This window comes from Pararge aegeria, chromosome 3, assembly GCF_905163445.1.
Source record: "Pararge aegeria chromosome 3, ilParAegt1.1, whole genome shotgun sequence".
NCBI lineage: Eukaryota > Metazoa > Arthropoda > Insecta > Lepidoptera > Nymphalidae > Pararge > Pararge aegeria.
The window spans coordinates 13033486-13043058 of NC_053182.1; the positions used below are offsets into that span (position 1 = coordinate 13033486).

Sequence of the window (9573 nt, forward strand, 5' to 3'; positions counted from 1 at the left end):
CATCCCCATGTTTATTTTGTTGTTAAAGTCAGTGAGCTATGAGCTTTCGATGCGTAAGCTGCGTGCTACGCAAACTTCTTGTATGACAGCGAAATATAAATGCATTCTAATTATTATTAGATACCATTCAGAATTTGCATAGTACGTTTACTGACAAGTTTGTGTGTGAAGTGAACTGTGGATTGTGCTTGTTGAATTGTTTATAGAACTGATACTGTGCTGGTTGTTAACTGCACTTTTTCGGAGATGGTTATCCTGTAAGTACCTAAATTTAGTTTAAGAAACTCTCGGATAAGCTTTTTTCTTGACCTAAGTGCGCAAGCTGTTAGATAAAACGTTAGAAAACCAAACCTCTCGGTACGTCTAGATAATAAATAATTTTATTTAATATACCTACCATGTGCTGTTGCCCGCGTTCTTCGTTCGCCGTTATTAAGTTTTCTAACAAATCCAGTGGGAACCGTTTATTTTCATAGGAAAAAAAGTATCCTAAGGTACTATGTATTCTTTCAACTAACTCTATAATCTCAAGCCGATTGGTTACTTAGTTAGGGCGTAATCTACAAACAAACAAATAAACTTTGATTATAAGAGATCCTATAACTATACTTAGTATATAAATAAATACTACCACAATACACACATCGCCATCTAGTCCCAAAGTAAGCGTAGCTTGTGTTATGGGTACTAATATGACTGATGAATGATTTTATGAATAATATACATAAATACTTATAAAATACAGATAAACACCCAGACACTGAAAACATTCATGTTCATCACAGAAAAATTTTCCAAACATTTCAGAAAGCAGGGTCGCTGCCCACTTCGCCAATCGGCCGTCTTCTATGTTTATGTTTCTTAGGTCCAATAATAAGCTCTATATTAGATATACGCCTATTAGTATTTCATTGATTGACGGCCGATTGGAGCGGTTTGCAGCGATCCTGCTTTCTGAGTCCAAGGCCGTGGGTTCGATTCCCACAACTGGAAAATGTTCGTGTGATGAGCATGAATGTTTTTCAGTGTCTGGGTGTTTATATGTATATTCTAAGTATTTATGTATTTTATTTATAAAAATATTCAACAGTCATCTTAGTACCCATAACACAAGCTACGCTTACTTTGGGGCTAGATGGCGATGTGTGTATTGTCGTAATATAAATAAATAAAATAAAATTTGATTAGTAGGTATGTAGATAGCCTTCCTATCACCAACATTTGAAAATAATCGTTACCAAAACCGGCAAACATTGGAGCAACGTGGTTGGCTGTGTGAAGCCTCGTTGCTCCAATACGTTACACGTAACGTTACGTACTCTCATTGGAAATTGAACATTTATTTTTCGAAGCCTTTCCAACGAGAAGGGACCTGCAGTGTGATGTTAGTCAGGCTTATCATTAATAATGAAAAATGTTTCCTTTCCATGAAATAGCTTTAAAGCACCTTATTGCCAGTGGCGTGCACTTCATACATGCACAGAAGCACTGCATACCCTAAAAATTTTGTATTACTCATAAAGGGGAAGGATTTTTCCATTTTCCTTCTTTATGCATACCCTGGTCGAAAACCCTGTGCACGCCACTGCTTATTGCTGACCCAGCATAAACAGTAGGTAGGTACGTATCTGCAATAGATTTCTAATTCATATTTCGAATCTCTATTTTCGAATAGATACTACTTTGGTATATAATTTGCTATTTGTTGCTGCTTTTAGTTAAATTAACTAGAGTTTTTTTTTTTGTATAATATCTTTTGCGCATCGTAGAATGATAATTAAGTTTATAATTGTAAAAAAGATTGACTTACGTTACTAAGCATTATTTATCTCTAGATATACCTATTTGATTTTTATATGATCTGATTTATTGTGTATACCCGAATACAAGTTACAACTATAAGATGAAACTGCGGGTAATTATATCCATACATAGTCTAATTGGTAGGATGCCTTATACTTATTGAAAAAAACTATTGGGTATCTATATTTTCAGTAGGTAAATACTATTACCGAAATAAAACGAAAACTCTATATTTCAGTAGATACCTGCTCTCTAATAAAATGTAGAGTTCTCTATTTATTTCAGAAGTTAAGGTATTATTTTTTATTGATGCTGAATAAATTGACATTTGAGAGCTTGACAAAGCACTGTATAACTATTCCGACTTTATTCCACGCTTATTTGTAAAGCCCTTAGTCAAAGTCAAAGTTGACTTATAGATACCCATGATGCGTAAATTAGGCACATGAGATATGTGTACCTACACGGTAATGAGATGATGGCGATAACCATATTCGTAAACATATAACTAAAGCTACGAGTGTTCCAAACGCGTACTGGTCTAAGAAGAAGCCCACAACAAACGTAGCCGGGTATTCTTTTTTGTTATCATCATCTCTCATTGTCATGTAAAATAATAAGGAGAGCAACCTGGTTAGAGCAATAATTCACATCCAAGCTTTTTTATAGATTACGTAGTCGTTTATATTATAATAGGACTTTTCTGTAAGCTTAAAAGGCGTATACTTCAGTATTGGCTCCAAATAAAAATAAAAAATGTGAAATTAATTTTAAAACGATGCGGTTTCGTGATTTTTTATTTTTTCCAGGATACAATATGTTAATTTAGGGTAGCTATCTACACTCCAAACTGCATCAAAAGTGGTTAACTCATTCGGAGTTGAATAAGTTACCAACATAAAGTTGTCGCTCGTTGTTCTTAGAGGCGTGTGTATTCTAAGAATCCGCACTTGACTAGATTAGTGGACTACGGAATAAACCCTTCTCATTCTGAAAGCCGTGCTCTGTAGTGGGCCGGCAAAAGGTTGATAATAATGAATAAACTTCACATTTAAGTAGATGTATAGTATTATGTAAAATATAATAAAGTAAGTAAAATACGCACACAAACATAATCTGTTTATTGGTAGAACGCGAACAATAGTCAAGCTGGGGTGAATTGTGGAAGGTGTTGGAGGGACGCCAATTGGGTTTAATTGAAGCCTATTGAAACCGGGACGTCTAGTGCCTTTGAATAACACACAACAGACATTAAACTGTATTTTTGTGTGCCTACTTAACTATTTTATTCACGTAACTAAAGTACCAGTAAACCATGACTCTTGTCCGCGTAGTATTTATTTGTTTGTATAAAGGGGCTTTTATCGAGAAATTTTTACTCGCTTCTCACTTCGTCCACCTCTGAAAGTTTTGGAGAAATCTTTCAAGCAAGTTAATACTGAAAGTTATTTTTCAGAATGCTCTAATCTCTGGAACTACCGCCAGATTAAAAAAAACCTTTTTTGCTTTTGATAGTCTAATTCTTAAGGATATAGACTAAATAACATAAAGCTATGACACTTAAGGAGTCGGGCAAAGCGGGGAATCGTAGAATGAATGTTTGCAGGTAAATATGGGAGTAATTTACTTAGTAGAAGTTGTATGCGTACAAAGTCGCGTGGAACCGCTTGTAAATAAATAAAATTAAAATGATTGTCTGTTTTTACATTTAAGGTCCTTTTTTAATATATTTTTTTAAACAAAATGGCCCAGTTACAAATGGAGGTAGCTTATATACATCTGGGGCAAAAAAGCTTTAGTCATAGTTGAGCTTTTTGTGACAGAGCTGCCTCCACGCAGCTTTGCTGTATTCTGATCTTACGGGCATAGTGCCGATGTAATTAGGTATTGAACGGCACATGAGGCAATGGTAACCACCTAGGCTTCAGGTTGACAGACACAAGGCACTTTGTACTCGTAGGTCCTGTTCCGTGCATGCCCTGCAAAGTGTTGCTTTGTTTAAAGGCCAAGGTTTCCACTTAACTAAAGATAAGTGTATATATATATATATATCAAATATTTTTTATATATCATATATTTTTATTGGGATTTGAACCTGCAACTCTCTGGGCTCTGGCAATCGCGGCCTAAGGCTCAGCTACATTTAAAAAATTGATATTTCCTCCTAAGGTGTAGTTAAAACACTATAATAATTATAAATATTATACCTATTCTATTTAGAAAACGCAAAAGGCATTGTCAGAAGCTTGTGGATTCGAATCTCGATTTTAGTTGCGTAGGAGAAAGCTCCCCTAAAATGTTCCTCAATTCGTTGAGCCAATTGCCTCAGAATTGCCTTCTGGAGGGGCAGACGCCTAATTGGATAAATCGCTTTGTAAAGAAATCATTTCAAGTAAGCTGGAGGGTTACAATATCTACTAACGAGCTTGCAAATAAAACGTTGAGATACAACTAAGGATTTAACTCGAATTTAACGATATATACCTACTACTTATTTTTATCCCATACGACTAAGTTTGACCTTTTTTCAGTCTGCGAGTTTGTGAATTTGTGTAATCATAGCGTTCAAACAAATGCACCGATTTAATTACATACAACCGAGTTCCCACATATTATATTTACATACAACGAAAATTTAATTATTGACCAAACACAAATATTCTTATTTGATTCTTTCTTTACAATAAACCTATTTAGAAGCCTAATTAATTAAATACAACACATACCTACCTACTCGTATATTACTGCCCGAAAACCCCGCGGTTGAACATCAAATCTGCACGGGGTGAATGCACAAGGTTATTGGCTTGATCACCAGCCTTAAATGATACTTTCAGCTGTCAATATCAATACTTAGTAGCATGCGGTACCCAATTTCGTAATTCCAGTTTGAAAATATGACAGTAGACGAAGAGTTGTAAAATTTTGAGCTAATTTGACTTAGATAGATAGTTAGAATAACTTTATTGCAACAAAACACAAATAAAAAACAATACAAAGACAAACAAAGACAAAAGTACATAGTGTTAGGGTGCAAAGGCGGCCTACTAGGCCTAGGACTTAAAGTGACTTAAGTATATTAATCTAGCTACGGGTACGGTCGCGTTGATATACATCTGGTTCTAAAACTTATTTTTGCTATCCTTCGGGAACTTTAGCGTTATATATCAGTATAATAACCAATTATTAATAATTAATATTATCTAGTCGATATACCTATATGTAATATGCAAAACACCAGCTATTTACAATTAGGGTCAAATGGGGTCACGATGTACGGACAACAGAAAAAGGCTATGATCCTAGATACGATTAATATTAAAGCACTAATTCGAACGCGCACACATACACGCGTAACTCCGATTTCAAGTCATAATAATTTTGTTACATAGTGAACAAACAATCGATATATTTAGTTAGGTGTAGTAGGTAGACAACCCTTTTAGATTATGGCGTGTAAGTTGGTTTTAGATGTAAATTGAGCGATACATTATTTGAAAGTATTTAAAGTTCTCTTAACAGAGTAGTAGGCTTAGTGTCAACCCTTATTCGGCCCACTACAGGGCACGAGTTCTACCCAGGTTGAGAAGGATCTAGGCCCTAATCGCCCACGCTGGTTAAGTGCAGATTGGTAGACCTCAGACGGCTTTGAGAACGCTAAGAAGAAATCTCAAGCATGCATCATGGCACCATTAAATCATTTAAACGCACAAAACTTTAGAGATTCGCACGCGAACAAAGAGCCCCTCACGGGAAGCTGAAGTCTTACTCACTAGATTATCACCGCTTCATAGGTAGATAACTAAGATTAAAATGAAAAAATTAAGCAACCATTTTCTATTTCAGCACCAGCCGAGCGGATATGTCAGAGGGACCAGCCACGCCCGAGTGGGACATCAATGACGCGGTAGTTCCGCGTGTCACAAGCTTCGACTCCTTCGGCGAATGGTGCGACGGCCACGTGCGAAGAGTATACCCCCCCGGTTGTGAAGAGGCCCGAAGGCATGCCTCCGGTTGGGCAATGAGGAACACAAATAACCACAATGTTCACATACTGAAAAAAAGTTGCCTAGGTGTATTGGTCTGCTCAGTCAGGTGCCGCTTACCGGACGGATCCCGTGTGCACTTACGACCAGCTATATGTGATAAAGCCAGGAAAAAACAGCAAGGTAACTTACTCCCCTAGCTTCTAAGATCACATGTTAGGTTGAACAAAGCGTAATACTAGATAGGTGGCTAGCCAATCAAAGTCCTGACGTCCCTAACGTCCATCACTCCTCTCGTTCAGTGGCGTGCAATTCATATATGCACAAAAACACGACCTACCTTAAAAATCATATTTTTATTTCGCTACAAGTTAGCCCTTGAAATCTCACCAGGTGGTAAGTGTTGATGCAGTTTAAGAAGGTACCGGCTACCTGTTAGGAGTATGGCAGTTTATATAAAACCAATACTCGAAATCAGCTTCTACAAAACTTCGTACCGGAACGCTAAACGTTTGTCCATTTTTCACACAGAAATTTTCGCATTTAAGCCATTAGTACCAGGGATACAGAACACCTGAACTAAAGTTATCTAAACGAGGTTATAACGAGCTGATCTTTATAAGTAGGTATGTATATTATGTAAACTCACGTAGGTTTACATGAGCTCACCTTTGTTCTACAGGTAAGCCTTGTCCAAACCGACTATGCAACGGTGGTCGCCTAGAAGTCCAGCCATGTCGTGGTCACTGCGGCTACCCTGTCACCCACTTCTGGCGTCACACGGAACACGCCATCTTCTTCCAAGCAAAGGGTTCTCACGACCACCCACGACCCGAAGCCAAAGGTGCTAGCGAAGTGCGACGATCGCTCGGCGCAGGCAGAAGGGTCCGCGGGCTAGCATTACTCCTTGCGCGAGAAGCTGCTATCGCTGATAAAATACTGACTGTGAAACCAGAAAAGCATATGCAACAGAAATTGAACGTTCACCCACAACCTCCACCGCTAATTCCAGATAACCAAAGAGGTTAGTTGGATCTATTACTAATGTCTCGTCATTACTATTGTTTCGTTAAAGTGTAACGCTTAGTATATAAATTCAAAATTTGAAAAACCCGACTAGTCAAGCCCAATTTAAAACACCCTCGACTTTCAATATAGTGTATATTAGTCTACTAGTCAAGCCCTTCCACGTGATACCCACATAGAGGGAGTTGTGGAAATAAATGTAATCCATCATCCGCAATCAATTTTGTGGCGGCGGCCATCTTGGACCGATTTTCATCAAACATAGCTAAGAACACTCCAGACTTACTCACCTTTTAACCGTTCGGGAAATACGACGCCACAGACGGACACGTCAACTTATAGCACCCCGTCGTTTTGCCTCATGGGTTAAACACACAGCCGACGTTGACAAAATTCTTTTAATTCACTTAATAAGATCGACTAGAACTAGAGGCGATTGGCTAGAGGCTAAAAGATTGGTCCTACAAGAATTCGAATTTCTCCAGATCGGGCCAAAAGTTGATGGTTTTTCAGTCAAAAAATTGGCATCACACATTGTTGATCTTTAAGTAGTGCGAGGTTCACCGGGTCATATCCCACCGCTGACGATCAAAGCTGTTAGTCCCTCTCACCTATAAGGAAAGGAATGAAGTTAACAATTGATATGTTACTCCCAAAGATATTCACGGCTCTAAAACTTTATCACTAATGATTTTAATCCTTTTTCAACAGTTCTTACATGCACGTGTGGGCCATTTGAATGCAACTGCCGATGGCGATCCGAAACTGCAGCCGAGCCTTACGCAGCGGCCGCGTGGACACCAACGGAACACCAATCCTACACAGCGTACATCCCACCGAACCAGCCAACGTCGTCACTCCCGCCGCCCCAACAGTATGACCCCAACGCTCTTCCAGCAGACGACATATTCCATCCAGAAGAAATCTTCCAGCTCGACCAACCGATACGCCTCGATTTTCCTATGGAGGAAAATACTCTAGAATCGCCAACCTTCGCAGATCTCAACGGTGAAAACTCAAGGCCCGAGGATGCTTACTGGCTAGAATGGCAACGGGCTGCAGGCGGATCAGAATCTAGTGAAACCCCATCCCCCGAACTCTTCGGTAATGGGTACCAACAGACAGAAATGTATTGTGACCAACAAGCTTACATCCATCAAAATTATTATCCAGAGGAAGCGCAATACTACCCTGTGGAAAACATTAGAAATTCTTCTCCATCGATGGAACTGCAGGATCCGCGGTACTACAGATACGGTCAGGACTGTGCACAAAACAATGTTGAAATGCAGACGTGGAACTATTCGGATTGCGCCTTCAGTTCGCACGAGGTACCCGAATGCAAACAGTATTATGATGCCCAACATTCGCAAGCCGTTAACGGCTTTAGTTCACTGTTATAATGTTAATCTTGTAAATTTGTAAATAGTTGTAAATTGTAAATATTTTAGTTGTTATCTCATGTTAATCAAAAACCTAAGGATTTGTGCTAAGCGATTTGTTCCTTTAAAGTTAAGAGTTACGACAACTGTTTGTCATTACGAGACTTAATAAAATGTTTTTGGGAGTGCTCACTGGTGAAATAAATAAAACGAATGTTTTTTTTTTATAAAATGGTCTATTTATTGTATATAAAAATTACATTAAAATTGTCAATTTAACATTTTTTTATTTTCTAACGATAAAATTGGTCACTACAAAATAGTCCATTAAGCGATCACACTATAGCTTTATAATGCATATATGCAATCGCGAGTTGTACCTCTTATATAACCGACATCATACCACAATATTGGCGTTTTGTGACAATGAAACAATGATCAATTAAAAGGTATTCGGTAAATTGTATTCACTTTGCGTCCAGCGCAAACGATCGACGGCTGGTGAATTTAATCAACTATCTCCATCTTGAAAATGAGATTTAACAACCCACTATTTACAATAACAATATTAAAATTATTGACAAAACGATCTGATCAGTTAACAGCTGATTAGCATATTTAAATCCGAATACCTTGTCATCCTGTTAAGTCTCATTTAAAGCGTTGCAAAGCATCAACTGACCACACTGTGATGACCAATTTTTTAATTTCATATTGCTAAATACGATAACAACTTTGCCAGTACAAAGCAGACTTATCTAGACCAAAAATTTGTGATTAACATTACGTCCATAAAAATAGGCCCTATTTAATTAATGTTGCCATATTAAAATCATTAATTAAAGGACTGAGGAGAGCACAGCACGCACTATCACAGCGGTCGGCTGAAAAGCCGAGCTATGCCTCTAACCAAATTTAGAATATACAAGCCGACTGTTGTACTATCGTAAATTAGCTTAGAGGCACATGTAGCCCACAATGGGGGCCAAATATAAGGCCACAAACAAATTTTAAAACGAAGCATGCCTCCTTCTTTTTTTTTTCAATACAACAACATCGCCCTTTATTTGCGCTTCAATTAGTGAGTAATTAGTTAAAATTAGAAACGCTACAGTAATATTATAATCGGACGCAAGAGTCTGTGCTTCGATCGATAAAAACAACTATACCTACTGCAAGACTGTAAAATTCGTAAGTTAACCTGAGAACTACAACTAACGTGTCAAATATATTTAGGAGTTGAAGATTTAAAACTGAAGCGAGATCGTTTTGTATAAGCGTTTTTATTTAGAAGCCTACACTCTTGTAAAGGGGGATTTACATGGGTCGATTTTCGCCGCACCATCAGTCTCCTATCACATGCCGCCTCTATATAA

General features: G+C 37.9%; 1 protein-coding gene across 1 annotated transcript; it reads left to right on the forward strand.

Moving 5' to 3' along the window:
- Positions 1–246: 246 nt before the first annotated feature.
- LOC120637421 lies at positions 247–8218 on the forward strand. Its single transcript, XM_039909260.1, has 4 exons — positions 247–257; positions 5650–5972; positions 6472–6813; positions 7527–8218. The coding sequence occupies exons 1-4, from the start codon at positions 247–249 to the stop codon at positions 8216–8218; spliced, it is 1368 nt and encodes a 455-aa protein (XP_039765194.1).
- Positions 8219–9573: the final 1355 nt, after the last annotated feature.